Here is a 21,542-nt window from a genome sequence, read left to right on the forward strand (position 1 = left end):
TAAGAATTATTTTTGGTGGATTCGACACCCATCAGAAACCATTACACTTCATGTCAAAAAACGTCAAATCTATATATCATAAAATGTAAAAATTAAGATCCATCATGCATCAACATATTTAAATAGACTTTTTTAATTTTATTTATTCATGTAAAAAATATTCTCTATATTTATTTAAGATTAGACAAGTGTGTGATAATTTATCTTTATTTAAAAGATTCGTTAATTCAATTTTTTTATACAATTTTAAATTTAAACTTTAATGTAAAAAATTAATTAATTTTTGTTATTTGCCACTTAAAAAAATTATTTATATTAGATTTGGATAAGTGTACCACTGATTATCTTTATTCAAAAACTCACTAATTTTTCTAAATGAATTAGATAGCAAAATAATTTCAATTAATTTTCATGCTCAGTATACTTTTTTATTTTTATATTTATTAATTGCATTAATTTTAAATTTTAGATTATTTATTATTTTACTTATCTTTTATAAAAATACAATTTTTTCGTGCCTTAGCACGGTTACTAGCTAGCTCTTTAATATTTCAATTAATTGTTTCTAACTATTTTCTTTGTGAGAGTTATTTCAAGTGGTTTAACTATAAGTTATTTTTTATTTTAAATTTTATTATATTTTTATTTAATATATACATATTTTATATACCAGAATAACATTAACCTATTTTATTTAAAAAAAATTGTACACATAATATGTATATGTATATTAAATAGAATAAAACAATAAAAATTTCCAATAATAATATTCATATAGACCCTAAAGTTCAGTAATTATTTATTACCATAAGTCTCTTCATCATAATTAATATGTGGATTACAATAATATTATTTAAATATGTGGCGTAGATTAATATTTCTTGTTTGATAATCGGACATGGGAAAAATCATGAAAGTGAAAGTTTTCATACTATAGATTTGATAACACGACTTTAAAGCTTTTAAAGTGAGCAACTTTTGGTATATGAACTGACAGTCGTATTTTCTGTGTGGCACAGAGAACATTACGTAATCTTGTACTGTGCAAAAAGTCAAAAAACGCTATATATTAACATTGGTAATTCGTGTTTGTCTGTGATATAAGTGGTGGTGAAATCCTAGTCTAAGCTAGAACTCTTCCCATTACAGATAAGTCAAATAGTTCTAAAATAAGGCCTGTTTGGCTGATGCGGTATTCGCTCGGTTTCCACAACAAAATTGTTCAACTGTCGTGATTGGTCGGTCTAATTTAAAAATTGGTGATAATTATTCGTTCTTTCCGAAATTTAGTGTAATTATACGTAAATTTCTTATGATTTTAAAAAAATTACATCTAATACCTTTGAGGTTTGCTTTCGTCTAATAAATAAATTTCTTTATTAATCAAAATAAATTAAATTTGTTGATATTAACAACAAAATTAGATAAAAATTTATTACTGATAAAATGAAAAATTATATGTAATTACATCAAATCTAAAAAATGTGGTGTATAATTATCCCTTTAAAACTATCAGCAAACCAACAGCAGCAAAGTTCTGTTTGTTCAAGCAATAAAGTTGAAACATCATAATTAATTAGAAGTTGCAGGTTTGAATTTTATCGATGTGCATAATATATTTTATTTTTTATTCATTTGGGTGTAATGTATATGGTATAATGTATGCCATTCATTAAAAATAAATAAATAAACTAACATTAGATACAACATTAGAAGTCGAATGTCCAACTTAATTTATGGTGTCCAACATTAATGATTGTCTATTTTTTTAAGATTATGTTTAATGATTTCACAATTATTAACTAGACACCTGATCAGATGGACTGCATGAAATCATCTCGAGACCAATTCTAATGTTCCACCTGCATTATTGCCCACTTTAAATATATATCTATGATTTTATTGTTTTTCAGTGTAGATAAAAATAAATTAAACGACTCCAACTCTAATCATTATTATCATATTAGGGTATATCGTTAGTCTTGTAAACCATTTACATGAGTACTTACAGATTATCTACCAACGCAACTTGAACATCGATAAAGAGAATAAGATTCACAATCATCTAATCAGAAGTAATCCGTTTTTAACAGTTGAACCAAGATGTATCAGTTGAACGACATGTTTCACTACATGTTTATTGTTTTCTTTTCTTTCTTTTTCTTTGCAATAAAAGTCGGTTGGTTACTATGTCATTCGATTAGGGGTGAGCATTTACATAAGGTTGTTTGGGTCACAACCTGATCCAAACCGGTTTGGATAAATCAAGTCGGATAAATTTTATAATTTTTTGGGTTTTGGTTTACTTGAACCCAGTTTGAATAGAATGAGTCTGTTATAGGGTAGAGATGAATATCCGATTGGGTAAATCGAGTACACTACATTTAATTAAAAAATAAAAAATAGAATTATTTATTATTACGAATAAAATAATAAAGTAAAAAGGAGAATGATATATGAATTAGTGGATTTATTTATCAAGTTATTGATATTACGAATTGAATTGTTTTGTTTATTAATTTGAATTAATTGTGATGTTATACAATTTTTCAACTTAATAAATCGATATCATAATTTATATTAAAATTTTGAATAATATTTTAAAAATAAAGTCTCACCATGCGTACAAATTACAATTTATAAGTATAAAATTTTCCAAAAAAAAATACTTGCTTTTAAATGTATGTTTGATGCTTCTAATTTTCTTCACATATAAATTAAAAAAAAAAAGTACTCGATTTCGGGTACCCGATTTTATTAGATTTGTCTCGGACAGTCAAATATACTACCCAATAAAGTCGAGTCCCTGATCCTAAAAATCCGAAACCCAAAAAACCCGATCCGCACCCACCACTACATTCGATACATTCGAATTCAAATATTAATTCAATACATCGACATTTTTAAATCAATATATACATATAACGTAAACTAATAAATAAGACATTATTATAAAAAGTAAATTATATATATGATAAACAAGACAGTATTATTGAACCTGCATTATTATGAATTTTATATCATAATTAAGGCTATAAGATTGCTGTACTTAAGTCTTACAGACAACTATTTGTGTAATATAACGAATTGAGTGTCGTAGCTTTTTTGCTCGAACTGTTATTTCTCATGACTCTCATTGTACTAAAACTCCAACCCATTGTCTCTTTTCTTTGCTTTGCATCAAAAGACACTGATACGAGTTTTAACATCATATGCATCACATCCATAATATACATAATCAGCTCTGTTCTAATGAGGGTTTGAATCCGTCTCTATTTGTTATCCCCATATTTCAGACAGTTGACTTATCATCTCACAGAAATATATATATATATATATATATATCACAAACTATAAATTCTGGCAATGATGAGAAATCTAAAAATTGTGTTTGATTGGGGTTAAAAGGTGGAAGTAAAAATAAATGTATAAGAGATAGTTTGGTGTTTGGTGTTTGGTTAGGAGGAAGAGATGGATGTGAAGTAAAATTCGATGTATCCCGTAGTCCAATTTTATTTTCATCCGAAATTAGGCGGAAGAGTGAAAGTATAAGGTCAAAAAAACAAAAATGTATAGTTTTTATTTTTATTTACTCTGTTATCCATATATATCTATGTATATAATTTTTCTCCAATTCTTTTCTCTTTCCCGTTGATAATATTGTACATAATTACTAGTAAAACAATAATAAAATCGTTGGAGATGAGTGCCTTCTTCAATGCGTTTGTGCATGATATACAAAGTTGTTTTTGGTACCAACAAAAGTATCGATGTGTGAATTCAAATTCGTTAGTCAAAAATATTGTTAGTAATTTTTATTTGATTTAAATTTTTAAACAGTTTAGAATAAATGAACAATACTCATTTTGATAAATTTTTTATTAATAAAAAATATTTTTGTTCTTATTTGATAAAGTTTTTATTAATAAGGTTTTTAAATTTTTGATAAACTAAAATTACATTAATATAATATTAATTCATTTATTTTCTAATACAAAATGAAAGAAAGGGTTATTCAGTATAATTACAAAAAATTAATCTTTTTTTGTCAATCTATTTTCCTCGTACCAAATAAATGGAAGTATTTGAAATTTATTTCCCTTCAAATCATACCAAAAGATTTGAAGGAAAACTATTATTCTTTTCTCCCCCTCTCCCTTCCACTCCTCCTCCCCTTTTCACTTCTCTTTCCCTTCCACTTGCACCAAATTATTCTTTTTTTTTTTTTAGAAAATTGAACTATATACATAAGTTTGATCAATTATTGATACAATAAAAAATAAGTGATAAGTACATCACCTTTAATCTAAGGTTTCATGTAAACCTTCTATGGTTTATGAAATACTTATGACTTTTGTTTTTATCTAACAAATAGAAATCTCAATTAGTTAAAATTCACTGAATTTGCTGATATTGACAAAAAATTTGAATAAAAATTCATATTTAACCTCGAATGATTTATTACTGACTCTCATACATCTTCACACTTACTAATGCAAATAAGAAGACATATCTTCATTCTTATAAAGACACGTAATTTGGTAATTATTTGACTTGCAATAAGTAAGTAACAATCATTCTAAGGGTAATTAAATTTGGTTTTTCATGTCAATCTTTTTACTAATATTGACAAAATTCAGTGATTTTGACTAATAAATAAAGTGTATTGTAATTATCCATAAAATAATAAAATTATAATAAATATATATAAATGAGACAAATAAATACACGCGCATTTAATGGGACTTAAAATTTTAATCCCGTACTTATTTGTAACATATCAATCTTATCCCGTAGACAAAGATATAATTGACGTATTTTATTGTCCCAAAAATCAATTTCTCCTTCCCCACCCCAATTAATATATATATATATATAGTTTCATTATTCAACATGAAATTGTTCTATTCAAGTGTAGTTTGGTCAAGCTCCTAATTACATAGAAAATTGGTCGAATGATTGTGATAATTTTTTTAAAATTATGTATAATTATGAAATAAATATAATTTACTTGTAATATAAACTTATTATTTATTAAATAATTCGGACTAAATTTTCTCATTGGACAATCCTAAAATTAGTCAATGTTGTTTGGATAATAATGAAAATTGTTAATACATGTTGAAAATGAAACTACACTATATATGAAGATAAGGTGATTATTGTTCGATCTTTATGCCAACAAAATGTCCAGCAGACTATTTCTACGAATGCGGTTTTGATTAGAAAATTAAGGTGTATATATTGACACATGACGGTATCAATATAAAATTATGGGTACGAGTTTCATCAAATACGTGAATATTTATTTTATCTATATAAATTTATTATTATTTATGATATTATAATTATTCAAAGATATGTTAAATTATTAATTAATATTTTAATAAAATAATAAATAGGGGTAACTATACTCTCCTCTCTTGAGATATAGTGTAATTATATGTAAATTTTCTATGATTTGGAATATTGCATTTAGTACTCCTACTATTTGTTTTAGTCTAACAAATAAGTTTCTCATATCAGTAAAAATTCATTAATTGCTGATATTGAATGAAAATTGATACCTCCCATCGATTAACTTATTGCAGGTCAGATAATTTTTTTTTTTGACTAACTTACCCTTACAACGGTAAAGATATACCTCCTTACATTCATTAACATGTGACGATGTATGAGAATAATTTAGTTATAAAAAGATTTATTTGACCTGTAATAAATAAATAATAAGTCAATCGAAAATAAGTATAGATTTTTAACCTATTCTTTTATTAGTATCAACAAATTTAATGAATTTTGACTAACGGATATATTTATTTATTAGATGGAAACAAACCTTAATGATGCTAAATGTAATTTTCCAAACCACAAGGATTTTACATGTAATTACGCAAAAACTTAGGGGATGAAAGTATAAGTATCTCTAATATATATATATATATATATATATATATTAATTCCAAACACTCCAAGATCAGTACATTTCCATATAGTTGAAGCAGGTCAATCCAATCCAACCTAATAATATTAGTGTGAGATCTGACCGTCTGATCTTTTTTGAATCGACAGTCCCCAATTACTCGCAATACAAAATTCAAAAGTAAAACTCGAGATAGGATATAATTTAAAATCGGACAGGAGTAGGGGTGTCGAATCTCTTGCTTTAGAAAACTATAATTCATTGCAATGATAGGAATCTAAGTTATAATTCCAATAATATCATAATAAAATTGGTAGTTGATGACTATAGTAATTATTTATATAGATATAATAAAGTTGAGGAACATGACCTTTGGGTTACATTTTCCTTCACGTATGCTCAAATAAATCATGTGTAGCGTCATTTCTTAGTCATTAACAAATTTTTATTGTTATCCAAACATGCCCGACCGCTGACTAATTTTGGGGTTTGTTAAAAATACATTGAAAGTTGGAACCAATAGAATTGAAGAGCCTTGATACTATCTGAACTCATACATGTATATTCGTGGGTCCCATGAAACACGTACCCATATGAACCTATTGTCAAATTATTTTATAATATTTTATCGAATGTCTTCTTAATTGACTAATTCTGGCATTGAATCCAGTCCAGTAGAATATTTAAATGTTCAAATTTCTCCATATTATTAGTGCCAAAATTGAAAAAATTTGCATTTGATCTTGATTTGATTACTGATCGAATCGAAGTCACTTAACTGAATCAAACACCAAGTATATACTCTTGTTTTCACTTAAATGAAAATCGAGCCGGGAAGTATATTAAATTAAAATTTTCGTTTAAATTAAATCAAACTCAAAAAGCAACTTCTATTGATCGGATAATTTAATTTATTATTGGATCCTATTTATAAGTGCATAATAGGTGTTCACCAAAAATTAATGACCTGGCACAAAGATTCGTATATACTCTCGTTGACTATTTTAAGATCCTAATATAGGAATGTTATATAATAATACAAGTTTTCCACTTCAAGAAATGAAGCGTGGGTGCCATATGTAATAACAAGTTGACTAAATTTCCCTTGGATATGTAGACATGCATGTGCCATCAAACATTATTTTACTATTCTGGGATTAATATTTAGCTAAATTTTCTTTTAAAATTATAAAGTATTTAGCTAAAAATTTAAAATAGAAACTAATAAATCCCGAGAGGTGATATTAGGTATAAGTAATTATAAAAAGTTATTAACTTATTCTTTATTTTTTTACAAATTCATTTAGTATCGACCATAGTAAATATAAAATCATAAGTACTAATATGTATAAGCTCGTTAAGTTTATTTATTCAGATACTTTGAAAGCATAATTATGAAATAAGATATAATATATTATATATTTAAAAATGTTAAAGTTAGAGCGTAGGGAAGCAGTAAGCTTGAACGAAGGAAGAATGGAAATTCATAATGAGATTTCTTTGATAAACCAGAAAAAACACAGAATTGAATTGATAAGCAGTTGTACAGAGTCTGTATATAAAAGTAAAGGATAACATATTAACTGCCAAGAACAAGAAAATAAAGAAGAAGAAAGAAAGAAGAAAGTAGCCAACAGATAAGTAAAAGCACATTTCATCAAATGCGCTTTTATAAGTAAACACGAGACTAAAAAATACAAAAGGGCCACTGTTCATCATCTTCAATTCTTCAGCATACTGCAACCTTCCTCCATTACTCTGCAACATTGGCCTTCTTCTAAGTCTTCAGATTGAAAGTTAACAGCCTCCCTGCAAATTGGACTTGCATCAAACGTGATCAAGCCCAATTTGGAGACCAGAAATAGGAATGAATTACTGGGAAGCGATTTGGTGAACAAGTCTGCAAGTTGCTGCTTTGAGCTAACATATATAGGTAAAATAAGGCCTTCCTTGTACTTGTCTCTTACCACATGACAATCAATCTGAACGTGTTTTGTTCTCTCATGAAACACGGGATTTTCTGTGATGTGAATAGCTGCTTTGTTATCACAGTAAAAGGCCACTGGAGTTTGAACATTGATTCCCAAATCCTTAAGCACATTATTGATCCAGGTAATTTCACATACGGTAGATGCCATACTTCTGTAATCTGCTTCTGCAGATGACCTGGATACTGTGTTTTGCTTTTTAGTCTTCCAGGATACAGGACTAGTTCCCAACATTATGCAATATCCAGTTGTAGATCTTCTTGTAAGTTGACATGATGCCCAATCTGCATCAGAATAAGCTTTCAGTTTGAAGTCATTATTAACAGGGAAAAACAAACCTGAAGAATGAGTGCCTCTGAGATATCTGATCAGGTACATAGCTGCATTCCAGTGTTGTTTGCAAGGGTGCTGGATGTGTTGACTAAGCTGTTGTGTTGCATAGCTGATCTCAGGTCTTGTGAAACCAAGGTATAGAAGTCTTCCCACAAGCCTTCTATACCTTGAAGGATCTTGTAATGCTCCTTCAGATTCTGTCACAAACTTGAAGTTAGCAGGAAAAGGAGTAGATACAGTTTTTCCTGTTTCAAGGCCTATGTCTTTGATAATGTCTAAAGCATACTTATTTTGTGTCACTACTATGGCTTGTTCAGATCTAGCTAACTCCAGCCCCAAGAAATACTTAGCTTCACCTAAGTCCTTTATGGTGAACAGCTCATTTAAATACAACTTAACTTCTTGTATAGAGTTCATAGTGACAGCAGTAACCAAGATATCATCAACATACACTAGTAAAGCTACAAAATCAATACTAGTGCCCTTTGTAAAGAGACAGTAATCATATTTGGATTGAATGAATCCTAAAGCCTTGATCTTTTCAGTGAATTCTTCATTCCACTGTCTTGAAGCTTGCTTTAAACCATAAAGAGACTTCTTAAGTCTACATACTTTTCCTTCAGGCACATGATACCCTTTAGGGGGTTGCATGTAAATGTCTTCATTCAAGTTTCCATGAAGGAATGCATTATTGACATCTAGGTGGTGTAATAACCAACCTTTTGCAGCTGCTATAGCTAAAAGAAGTCTTACTGTAATTGTTTGGCTACAGGGGCAAAACAATCAGTGTAGTCAATTCCTTCAATTTAATTAAAACCCTTTGCTACTAACCTGGCTTTGTGTCTCTCAATGGATCCATCAGATTTCAGTTTAATTTTGTATACCCATCTGCATCCTATGGGTAATTTTCCTTCAGGTAGTGAAGCAATTTCCCATGTATTATTCTTTTCTAATGCATTGATCTCTTGCCTCATAGCAACTCTCCACTCTTCCTGTTTTTGTGCCTCACTGTATGTTTTAGGTTCTTGTATCAAATTTAGATTTTCAACAAAACAGCTGTAATTGGAGTTAATTTTAATGTCAGTAGGCAATGTCATTTTTGTAACTTTATTACAAACAAAATCATTCATCCACATTGGTTTGTTTGAAGGTCTGGTGGATCTTCTAAGTTGTATAGGGGAATCAGTAACAATATGAGGCTCACCATCCCTTTTAACATCAGTTTCTTGATCCGCCCCCTTAGACGGCAGCAATTATCTTTCTTGGGCAAGATCTATGATATTTGCACTGGGGGCTAGACAAAAGATTGGTTTCATTGATGGTACTTGTCCAAAACCTACTCAGGATCAGGCTGAGATTGAGCAATGGCAAAAGACAGATTGTATGGTGATTACATGGATTCTGAATTCGATATCAAAAAATATTGTCGAGGCATTTTTATACACTACATCTGCAAGAGATCTTTGGCTCGAACTTGAGTCTAGATTTGGAGAAAGTAATGGTCCCCTACTCTATCAAATTCAGATAGAAATAGGGCCCATTTCACAAAACAACAATTCAGTAGCTATCTACTACACCAACTTAAAGAGGCTGTGGGATGAACTTGCAGCTCTAGATCCAATACCTTCTTGCAGTTGTGGAGCTGGAAAGAAAATAGCAGAAAAGATTGTTTCAACACAGTTGATACAGTTCTTGGTAGGTCTCAGCGATGCCTATGATCATGTGCGCAATCAGATGCTCTTGATGGATCCTTTACCCTCTATTGGTAAGGCCTATTCCATGATTGCTAGAGTTGAAAAACAAAGACAGCTTAATTCTGGAGTCCATGGTTTCGATAGAGAAGAAATTATGACAGTACAAACTCAAGTTTCAAGAAAATAGGGATTCATGAAAAGAAAATCTTTTGCTGATAATAGACAAATGTACTGTGAATACTGCAAGAAAAATGGTCATATCAAGGATAATTATTTCGAATTAAAGGGATTCCCAGATTGGTATAAGGATCTAATCGAACAGGAAAGAAAAATGGCAAGCAACCCATAAACAGAGCCTTGAATATGCAATGAGGAAAGGGAGAAAGGAGTTGTCATACTGTTCTTGATGAAAATAGCATATCTGAAATCTTCAGAAAAGAGCTCAAGAAAGCACTTCAGAATCAAGAACTAAGCCAAGACCTTTCAAACCTGGTGGATTATGAAGATTTTGCAGGTAATTCATTCTCCCTCAATAATTTCAATGACATTGATAATTGCTCTTGGATTATAGATAGTGGTGCTTCAACACATATGTGCATGAATCGAAGTCTTTTTAAATCTTTACAACCATTGAAAAACAAGAGTTTTATCAAATTACCTAATGGTTCATCCTGTGAAGTTGAACATGCTGGTAACATTGACATATCTCAGCATATTATACTTGAAGATGTTTTGTATGTTCCTGTTTTTAACTACAACCTCTTATCTGTTAGTAAACTGTGTGCTTCAGGCCATTTAAGTGTTATATTCCTTAAAGAGCAATGTCTTGTGCAGGACCTTGTGACTAGGAAGGTCATTGCAATAGGTAGACAATGAGGAAAGCTCTGATACCATGTTAAAGTTAGAGCGCAGGGAAGCAGTAAGCTTGAACGAAGGAAGAATGGAAATTCATGGTGAGATTTCTTTGATAAACCAGAAAAGATACAGAATTGAATTGATAAGCAGTTGGTCAGAGTCTGTATAAAAGTAAAGGATAACAGATTAAACTGCCAAGAACAAGAAAAAATAAAGAAGAAGAAAGAAAGAAGAAAGAAGAAAGTAGCCAACGGACAAGTAAAAGTGCATTTCATCAAATGCACTTTTATAAGTAAACACGAGACTAAAAAATACAAAAGGGCCATTGTTCATCATCTTCAATTCTTCAGCATACTGCAACCTTCCTCCATTACTCTGCAACATTGGCCTTCTTCCAAGTCTTCAGATTGAAAGTTAACAAAAAATATCTTATAAAACATACAACTTATAAGATATTTTAAGTAAGGTCAATATAATAACACTACATCCACAAATATGTTGGAAAAACATTTAAAGTAGAATCCAGCCTAGTAAAAGAAGGGATCAATAATGTTATGTGTCATTTCAGAAATTAGGTTAGTCATCGATAGCTTAAACTAGGTAGGGAAATCTGTCAAGGCCCAATTTAGTTGGTCCTTTATCTCTGGGAAACGCCAAAGAATTCATGGGCCCAAGAATGGAAATTGGCCTGCTTAAGTGCCTCCAGAAATTCACAGCCCAGCTGAAATGAATAACGGGCCATTATTGGATGTTACGATGCCTTTCTTTCCATAAGAAAAAGTTCGATTTAGAGGGTATTCGGTAAGTTTATAAGATTTCAAACATTTTATAAAAATATTAAAAAGTGTAAAATAATTTTTTTAATTTTTTATAATATTAAAAAATAAGATATTAAGAATTTATATGTCCTGTTATTTTGATGGTATTAACTACAAAATTGTGTGGTAGACATGAGTTGCATCTGCATTAGCCCAAACAAATGATCTGGCCCTCTACCTCTTGGAAATTCTAGCAAAATATAAAATTGCATAACTCTTTCTTACATGATTTAATCTTTGAAATTGCAAGATTCTTTTTGTTGATTTTGGAAAAATGTGTTTTCAACACTAACCCCTCTTAACTGAATAGTAGAATTTTTATGGGATGAATCAATTAAGGTGGGAGTGGGAGCAGAGAGGCATACGAGGAAAATTAGTGTACGGACGCCAAGGAACAGGACCACAAGCGTATCCCGTGCTGGCTGCTCTGTCCTAATAGCTTAGCTTAGCTTAGCTATTCACACTGAGTAGGTCCCTCTCCAACAGGCATGATCATTTCAGTCACCTACTGCTTTTTCTTGACAACAAATCCATGGACTCCGCCCATCAAACACCAAAATCAAAACCCACAAAAGAAGCAATGAAAGAGAAGGAAAAGTCAAGAAAAAACCTTTTTCTCTCACTAGCTCAACAAGTCTAGAAAAAGTACAAGAATCTCTGCAGTAAACAGTGATCAGGAAAGCAGTAGCAAGTAAATCTAGATGGGCAAGGCAAGTAAGTGGGAAAGAGGAAAAAGAAACTATTTTTGAGGAGAGAGGAGAGATGAAAAGTGGGGAAGGGCCAGCGGAAAAGCGAGAAAATTTAGGGGAAAAGTTGAGGAGAGTGGGGAAAAGAGGGGGACAAACCACTCCAGTGGCCTCTTTTTGGAGACCTAAAGAATTAAAACTCTTGGCAGCGGCTGCGGCTCCTCATACTGGTGGTGGTGGCAGAGAAGAATTGCAAGATAATACTAGTCGTATTAAAGACATCCCTTTTCGTGTTGCTGTTGTTTCTGCAAGAAAACTTGCTGCCACCCTTTGGGAACTCCACCATTACAAGCTCCCACTTGATACAATGCACCACGGCGCCGGTGTCCCTCTTCCGCGCCTGCGCCGCCTCCACCACCAGCAGCTTTACAAGGATAGGGGTGGCCCTGAACCCCTTGATCCTTCACCTGGCTCACCCGACTTGGTAAAGGGTTCAAGATTCTTCTTTTGATCTTCTTTTTAGATGTTAGAAAGCATAAAAGTCATTTCTTTTTGTCTTAGCATGTTGGTACCTGTAATCTCCTCTATCATAACCTGATTGCTCTTTGTTGGAATTTTACATTTAGGGTTAGGTTTTTGTTGATCAGGTTTTTGTGTTTTTTGATGAGTGGTAATATGGGTTCAGAATTGTAGTTTTGGATGGTCCATGTGGAATTCTGGTGAAATTGTCAGGATTCTGGTGGTGGTTGATGTTATTATTTTGGGAAGTGATAATGGGTTTCTTTGTTATTCTTATGCTTGGATAGCACAAGTATAGGAAAAAAATGTCTTTATGTATCTTGCTGTTCTGATTGGTTTTACATGGTTTAATTAATCGCCTATTCTGGTCAGAACAGTACAATTTGGTTGGGCTGGAATCACAAATCAGCCTGTCCTATTGGTCCGAGTGTGATCTGGAGGGCTTCTTGTCCTAACTCTTGACTCAGAGTCAAAGTTAATATTTAAACATTGAGTTCTTCTAATAAGGGCTTGTCTAGGTTTTACATTATATACCCTTTGCTCAAAGCTCTACAGAGGTTGTGGGGATGTGAAAACCAGCATATCTTAAGGTCTGCAGAATTTGATGTAAAAATGCATTTTCAGAAATAAGTTTTGCCGACATGATAAAAATCTTGAGTAATCTCATTTAATAATAAGGTGTGAGAATTGTGCTTCACATTTGTGTTTCAAATGTTTTTATTGGTAAATGCTGAGAAGATTGAATTGATGCCCATCAAAGTCACTGCTTTCAACTTGCCAAGTTCCAGATTTTCTTCACTGAAATTTTCTTGTTGTTTCTAATGCCAGCCAGGAAGTTCTAGCAGTTTGAGAAGGCATGTTGCCGCATCACTAATGCAACATCATCGGTCGGCTGAGAGGAGTAATCATGCTATACAACCTGTGTCGCCAGCAAGTTATGGCAGTTCAATGGAGGTACAACCATAGAGTACTTCCAATTGCCTTGATTATTCCTTAGTTGAGGATATTTGATCTGAAACTGAGCAAAGTAATGCATTTTTTACTATCTATATTTGGTTTTGCTTTTTTGCTTTGTTTATGGGAATGCTGAAATTCTTGGTTTTAATTTGTTGTCTAGAACCACTGTGCTCTGTGCACCTCTTCATACTTCAGCATTATGACATTTTCAGATCGGTAGCTGGAATTTTCTTCAGAGCCTCTGTTTTAAGTGTTCTTCTTTATTTATTATTATTGTTTTCTTGTTATACTGAATTCTGATATATATATATATATATGTGTGTGTGTGCGTAGATGACAAAGTTAATAATGCAATATAGTTACCCTGGTGTACAAGAAACCAAAGTTTTTTTTATATTCTTTTATTGTAGTGAGTCATGATTTTGGAATTGAAGGTGGATTGCGGGGATCCCATCATGATAGCTAGAGATTACCTTTTCTGTTTCATTTCACGATCTTTTCTCTTGTACAGAAGCTTCATAGATGATCGCTGTTACCCTCAGTGTGCTCTGAATTGTTTTTCTCTCGTCTAAGAAACTTTTCGTTTCTTCAGCTTGTTTATGAATAAATCAGCTCCTTTCTGAACAACTCAATGGATGTCATGTGAATGCATACCAATAATGCACTTTGCTATAAAATTTTCTGCAAGTACACGATGCAATCTCATGAGAATGGCAACTTTTTCATGTAAGTTATTGACTGTTATGAGACAGGTTTTACGGTCCACTAGATAACAAGTACATACAGCTCAGTTGTGTTATATCTAAGTATCCAAATTTGTCTTGTTCTCTCCAATTGCTTGTATGTCTATTTGTGTATCTTAAAGAAACGCTAGGTTCCTCCATAAACCTGCTCAAAGCTCGAAAGGAGTATAAGACCAGTCCTCCTCCATTTATGGGATTGACTTTCTTATGTCTTTCTTGCTTCAGTTACTGTATGATATTGTACTTTGACGAGGAAAAAGACCAATAAAGAAACAAGAAGCAGATGAAGAGTGCTACGTGTCTTTGATTTATGATGATATATCCTTCTTATGTCTCTTTTTATTCCTTCTTCGGACCAGTAATAGTGTAATACTCTATCGCAGAAAACAAGTAGTAGCTTTGCTCTATAGTCTGTTGAAGATGTACTTGGTTCTAGATTATGTTTATCAAGTACTTGTCTATTGCAGATTGCACCCTATAACCCAGCAGTTACTCCTACCAGCTCTGTTGAATTAAAAGGGAGAGCTGGCGAGACAAGTTACAGCTTAAGGACATCGACAGAACTGCTTAAAGTTTTAAATCGTATATGGAGCCTGGAAGAGCAGCATGTGTCTAACATGTCTCTCGTCAAAGCACTGAAGAAGGAGTTAGATCATGCCCGTTCCCAGATTAAAGTATTAGTGAGAGAGCAGCAAGCCGATCGACATGAAATGGACGAACTAATGAAGCAGATCACAGAAGAAAAACTAGTTAGGAAGAACAAGGAGCAGGATAGGATCAGCGCGGCTATTCAGTCTATGAGGGATGAACTTGAGGATGAAAGGAAGTTGAGGAAGCGCTCTGAGAGTCTGCACAGAAAGTTAGCCCGTGAGCTTTATGAAGTCAAAACAAATCTTGCTAATGTTTCTAAAGAGCTGGAGAGTGAAAGGAATTCGCGCCATCTCTTGGAAGACCTTTGTGACGAGTTTGCATTGGGAATAAGAGATTATGAGAAAGAGATGCATGGGCTGAGACAAAAGTCCGATAAGGATTGGACAGAGAGAGCTGATCGTGATCAGCTGATTCTTCATGTATCTGAATCATGGCTTGATGAGCGGATGCAGATGAAGTTGCAAACAGGGCATGGCTTTGGAGAAACAAAGTCCACTGTGGACAAATTGAGCTCCGAAATCGAAGCTTTTCTCCAGGCTAAAAGAAGTAGTCACACCAAGATTAACAGCAACCAAGTGCCAAGGGATCCCACTCTCCACAGAAGTTCTCTGGAATCAATCCCACTGAATATGGCCGTTAGTGCTCCTCAAGACGAGGATGATGATGATGACGACTCTGCAGGTAGTGATTCTAATTGCTTTGAGTTAGAAAAAACTAGCGAATCTATCCTGAAACCTCGGGCACATGAAAACCAGAAAAATCAGAGCAACGAAAGTTCAAAGCAGAAGCAGGTAAAGAAAAAAGTCGTGTCATCTGAGAGGGCAGCCGGTCTGAGTCCGTCCAGTTTGCAGGTGAAGTTCGAAGAGCAGATGGCTCAAGCCATGTCACATAATGAAACTACAAAACAGGGTGAAGATGCAGAGATCCCAGCAACCGGGCAAGGCAATCCAGCTGAAAACAGCATTTCACATAAGCCTGAAAGATGCGATGCAGCCAAAGAAACTACTTCTGACAGGAAGTATGAGTCGGAGGGAATCAGTGGACTGAACTCAAATTACATGATCGAAAACCTAATCAGAAACCACTATCTGTTGTCTGAAAGTGCGAACAAGCAAGCTGACAATGACTATGGGGTGGCTTCTTCTTCCATATGGAGGAGCCAACCAAGTCCAGTAAGACAATGGACAGAAAAACTACCATCCCATGATCGCGACACATCTGAGACGTCTTCAAAACTGCCTCCGGACTTAAAGGAGAACACTTTGAAGGCAAAGCTGTTTGAAGCAAGAACAAGAGGTCAACGGTCACGATCACGTCTGAAAGCTCCCGTCCTCCCTTCAAGAAACGAATAACTTGAGCACTTGTATACGTAACCTTGAGCTTTTCATATGTTTCTTGAGAGATTCTGCCTGTGAATATAATGCTGTAGCCCAGGTGAGATCCAGTGGTGACTATCCCTATCCTGTTGTTGTGCCGGCAAAATTATGGTCCGGATAGAGGTGAGTAAATCACTGTTGTATTTTCTGAGATGTCCAGAGCAATCTAAATCTGCTTTTCGACCGTAAACGTAATTTCTTGTGTTGTTTGATCCCTTTGTCAATAATCATTTGGATTTAAATTTCACTTAAATATTTCGACGAAAGTATCTTGTAGTTTGCGATGAATTCATTATATCCATTAAATAATCTTTTAGTTTGTTCATTAATCTTAAGAGGTTTGGTATTGAAATTTACATTCTACTGCATTTATATATCAATATAAATTAAAGTAGCGTAATTATTATTTTTTCAAATATAATGGGGCTTGAATGTCATATGTAATGTAGCAGGTGGTGAAGTGGTAACCTACCACTGGGAAGATGTACTGAAGACAGAGGGATTGGAGCATGAGTCATTTATTAACTGGGTAGGGGACTGCTGGATGGATATAAAGACGAGGGTATGAGTCTTACCCTATCCATTAACACTTGTAAATTCTGAACTCATATTATATGTAAAAAAATTAACTTTAAATCTCAAGGAAATGGAATTATTGTAAGATTAGCTAGTTCAAAGAGATGGTTATTTTAGGAAAGAAATATGTACATTGGAGGGCATTTTATTAGTGATAAAATATCAAATAATAATTTAAAGTTTGCTACTAAAAATATATATTAAGTAATTTTTTTATAATATAATTATCAGTGATCAAAATTAATGTCCATAAAATTATTAATAGATAATTAGTGACAACAAATAATTAATTATTGTTACTAGGTTGTCAGTTGTCACTATCTGTCGCTAAATACTTTTAGTGACAATTATATGCACAATTTTTTGTCACTAAATTTTACTAATGTTAATGTAATAAAAGTTGAAAATTCATTATTATGACAAAATAACTTTTTATCATTAAATATATATTATTAGTGATAGTATCAAAATTACCACTTGCAAATTTTATTTTTTATTTTTTATTTTGTTGTAGTCTTCTCTCTCTCTTTTTCTTTTTTTTTTTTCTTTAAAAATAGTGATACAGTTTGCAAAGTACTTCAATTAGGAGTTCACTTACTAAGAGGATGTTTGGCTAAGTTTATAAATTAACTTTTAAAAATATCTTATAAGATGTTAGAGAACTCATAAGCTTCAATAAAATGTTTGACTGATTTTTTTTAAAAGAGTTTATAAAATTTCAAAATAATATATTTTGAATCTTATAAGCTTTTAAAAAAATTAAGGGCCTGTTTGGTAACTTTTTCTATAAGATCATAAGACAAAAGTATTCCTAATTATACATTCACATACTCTCCTCACTCTCTCTCTCTCTCTCTCTAACACACACATTTTCTCTCTCTAGGATTTAAATTTTTTTTACAATTTAATTTTTCTAACATTCGTAAAAGAGAAAATACTTAATTATTTAATAATAAAGTATTATAGTTAAATAAAAAAAAGATTGGTACTGATATTATATTTACTAAGAAGTCTAAATTCAAGATATTATAAATTATACGACTAAATTAAAAATTATTGCATTAACAAAGAAAATATAAACTATATATCTAAATTAATATTCGACTAGCATGAATGTACATATATATTATTTTTATTCGTCATTTTTTTTATTGTAAAAAGATAATCTATCAAATTTTTATTTTGAATTAAATTAATGTGTACTATTTATAAAAGCATTTTTAAAAAATTTAAAGCAAAATATGTCAAAAAGTAACGACTTGTTTGATTCTAATACTAGCATGCATATTTTAATCATTTTATCTATAAAAGACATTATCATGCCGAACACCCTAACATCTTATAAGATTTTTTCACATAAATATTTTATAAGGTTTCACATCTTATTTTATCCAAATACTTTAAAAGCTTATTTTTAGAATAAAATCCAACATTTAATAAACTTTTAAAACAGCTTATAAAATATTTTAAAAAAACTTAGCTAAAACAACCCCTAAGTAATTAGTAATTAGAGCAGACTACACAACTTAAATTTTTATTATATTTGTTACAAATTACTCAACATAGCCCACAACAAATTGATGAATGTTATTAAAAAAACATTTAGAGAAGTTTATTAACAATACAAGAAAAAAAATAATATGAAGAATAAAATATCGAGTAAAAAAAATTATTAAAAAGAGGTATTAAATAAAGGTGAATTGCATAACACCCCATGTATTTTAAAAGAGTAGCACGAAACCCCCTATATATATTATGTTTATAGACAAAAACTCCTTTATTGTTTAAAAGTCAGTAAAATATCCCTTCTTTATTAGAAATTAATGGAGACTGCATTTCACACACCTAAAATGAGAGTGGTCATCGTTTTTTACCTTTTTAGGGTTATTCTATGTGTGCTAAAATATATTTTAATAAATGAAATATTATTGGTTATTTTAAAATACTAATTAATTTAAATATATTTTAATAAATTATATTATTTATAAAATATATTAATTAAATACCAAAATACCTAAAAATATAAAAATTTTAAATTAAAAATCACCATACAGAAATGAATATACTAAAACTCACATTTATATTTAAATATTGATGTATATATATATATATATATTAATTATTATTAACTAAATTAAATTATTATTTAACTTAAATATATTTAAATAAAATATATTAATTAAACATAAAAATATTATATTGTTTTTTTTAAATTCTATTATTTAATATAAAGAATTGTTTAAATTAAATTATCATTATAAGTATTTTAATAAATTTTTATTATTTTTAAAAAAATTGAAATATTATTATTTTTACTTATTTTTTAAAACAAAAATTGGCCGCCTCTTTGCCTCTGGCCGCCACCCATGCTTCGTCGCCCACCACAGACCACCATCGACCTGGATCTGGGTGATGGCGACGAAACCCTTAATTTGGACGACAATCACCCCCTTCAGCAGGACGTTGCCCCTTGTGCGTTGGGTGATAGCGATGTCACCCAATTATGAGCAGCGTTTGCATCGCCTGAGGTTGCGGCGATGCATCGCTGCTACCTCTGTTATATATATATATATATATATATATATATATATATATACTATATTATATATATAATTGTTTATATATAAAAATAAAATATATATTTAAATTACTTTAAATCGGACTGTTGATTTTTTAACTGTTGAAAATCAAGGGTTATCATAACAAGGGTATAACGGATAATTCTATAAAGATTTTAACACCGTTAAGCCTAATTAATAGAAGGAAAGAGTGTGCATAATTTTTAAAACCACAAGGAATTATTTATTTTTTTTTATGCAAAAGATTTTTTAGCTAAAATTTTAAAACACGGGGGTTTATGCAATTTATCCTTTAAATAACAAAAAAATATTGCTTTGACACACTAATGGCTCTCATACGTTAACAATCACTAAAACAAAATTTATTATTTGAAAGGCCATGTATTAAAGTCCTAATAAATTAAATAAAATTAATGTAAAAGTTTAGATTATTCATCATGACACATTAATGTTTCAGCAGCACCCATAAAAATAACGCCAACACACGTTGCATGATCAGAATTAATAATTATTTATTTTTAATTATAAGAATGAATTATAATTAAATATTATATTTTTTTGGTGAGACACCAAGTTGTTTCTAGCTGGGTTCTCACTTTTAAAAATTACTGAGATATATAATTTATTTAAATGCTCATTATTAATAATTAGTGGTGTAGATACAGTCGCAGACAAAACAAGTTATCCCGTAATGTGATCTGTGACAAATTTGTAATTAAATATATCCTACTAAATAATTTAAACTTATGTAACACATTAAAATTCTCAATACTTAACATTAGTAATTCTTTACAATTTTCATACTTTAACATATTATTATTCTTATTTTATGTCGCGCAAAGTGTAATGAGAAATCAATGAGATCTCAACCTAAAGGTTGATCAAAAAATCCCATAACATACTATGAGTTCATGCGTTTGAGTCCCATTAAATGATGTAATTACGATTTTTTAAAAAACATTAACCAAGAACAAGCATTATTGAAGGTCAAACTTAAATTTCAACTTTACTAGAAAAGCCACCTCATAATTAGATAAATTCAGCAGATGTATATAATGACATTATCCTAAAAAAAGTTGTGATTATTAATTATCTAATTTGATTACCCCTCTAATCTTCTCCTAATCAGTCGGAACATCTGGACCCATAGAATAAAGCAAAATCTACGATTAACCTCACTGTCCCCCACAAATCAATAGTCAAATCAAACCCAAAAAATAATATATCCAAAACACAGATGACCTAAATAAAAGAAATAAAAAAAATTCACAAGCAATCAAAATTTCCCCAAAAAAAAAAAAGAAAAAAGAAAATCTCCAATGGTGCGTGCACGGAGAAAATTAAGTATACATAGAGTTGGTTTGTTTTAAGAGTGGCAGATGGTATCATGCATCTTGTGGCTAAATACAAGTTATTTTCATGACTAAGTACCTACTTTACTCTATATCTTTCATTAATCTAATTCTCTTATGCTGATTATATATATGATTTACGGTTTATTAAAAAATTGAAGATATTATAGAAACAATATTTTCATTCAATTGTTTTAGATAAAAGATTATAATCCCTCACAAATCTACTTGTACTTTTCTTTTTTCACTTGAAGAAACACTAGCAATATTGTAGTAATTTTTTTCTTTGGAAGTGAAAATGACATATATGAACTGTTATTTATTAAATCAATCAATTATAATAATTAATGTAACAATAATCAATAAATATAAAATACATATACTAATCATCAATATCAGATAAATATGATCTAATTATCCGTTTTTATTAAAATAGGATAATATCCCACAAATTATGAGTTCAAACCTCGTTATTTTAAAATGATAGAGGCTCAA

At 31.0% G+C, this 21,542-nt stretch overlaps 1 protein-coding gene across 3 annotated transcripts; it reads left to right on the forward strand.

Moving 5' to 3' along the window:
• The first annotated feature begins 12,101 nt into the window (after window positions 1–12,101).
• LOC105164031 (uncharacterized protein At5g41620) lies at window positions 12,102–17,217 on the forward strand. 3 transcript variants are annotated; one of them, XR_847982.3, is made up of 4 exons: window positions 12,102–12,778; window positions 13,642–13,767; window positions 14,981–16,663; window positions 16,990–17,217. XR_847982.3 is itself a non-coding variant. In XM_011082580.3 (3 exons), the coding sequence occupies exons 1-3, from the start codon at window positions 12,371–12,373 to the stop codon at window positions 16,514–16,516; spliced, it is 2,070 nt and encodes a 689-aa protein (XP_011080882.1). In that variant the 5' UTR covers window positions 12,102–12,370; the 3' UTR covers window positions 16,517–16,806. The 3 variants fall into 3 exon arrangements, 1 of the variants encoding a protein (XP_011080882.1); XR_847981.3 differs by having other exon boundaries at window positions 16,993–17,217; XM_011082580.3 differs by lacking the exon at window positions 16,990–17,217 and having other exon boundaries at window positions 14,981–16,806.
• Window positions 17,218–21,542: the final 4,325 nt, after the last annotated feature.

Source organism: Sesamum indicum, linkage group LG6 (assembly GCF_026168435.1).
Source record: "Sesamum indicum cultivar Baizhima isolate 11 linkage group LG6, ASM2616843v1, whole genome shotgun sequence".
Taxonomy (NCBI): domain Eukaryota; kingdom Viridiplantae; phylum Streptophyta; class Magnoliopsida; order Lamiales; family Pedaliaceae; genus Sesamum; species Sesamum indicum.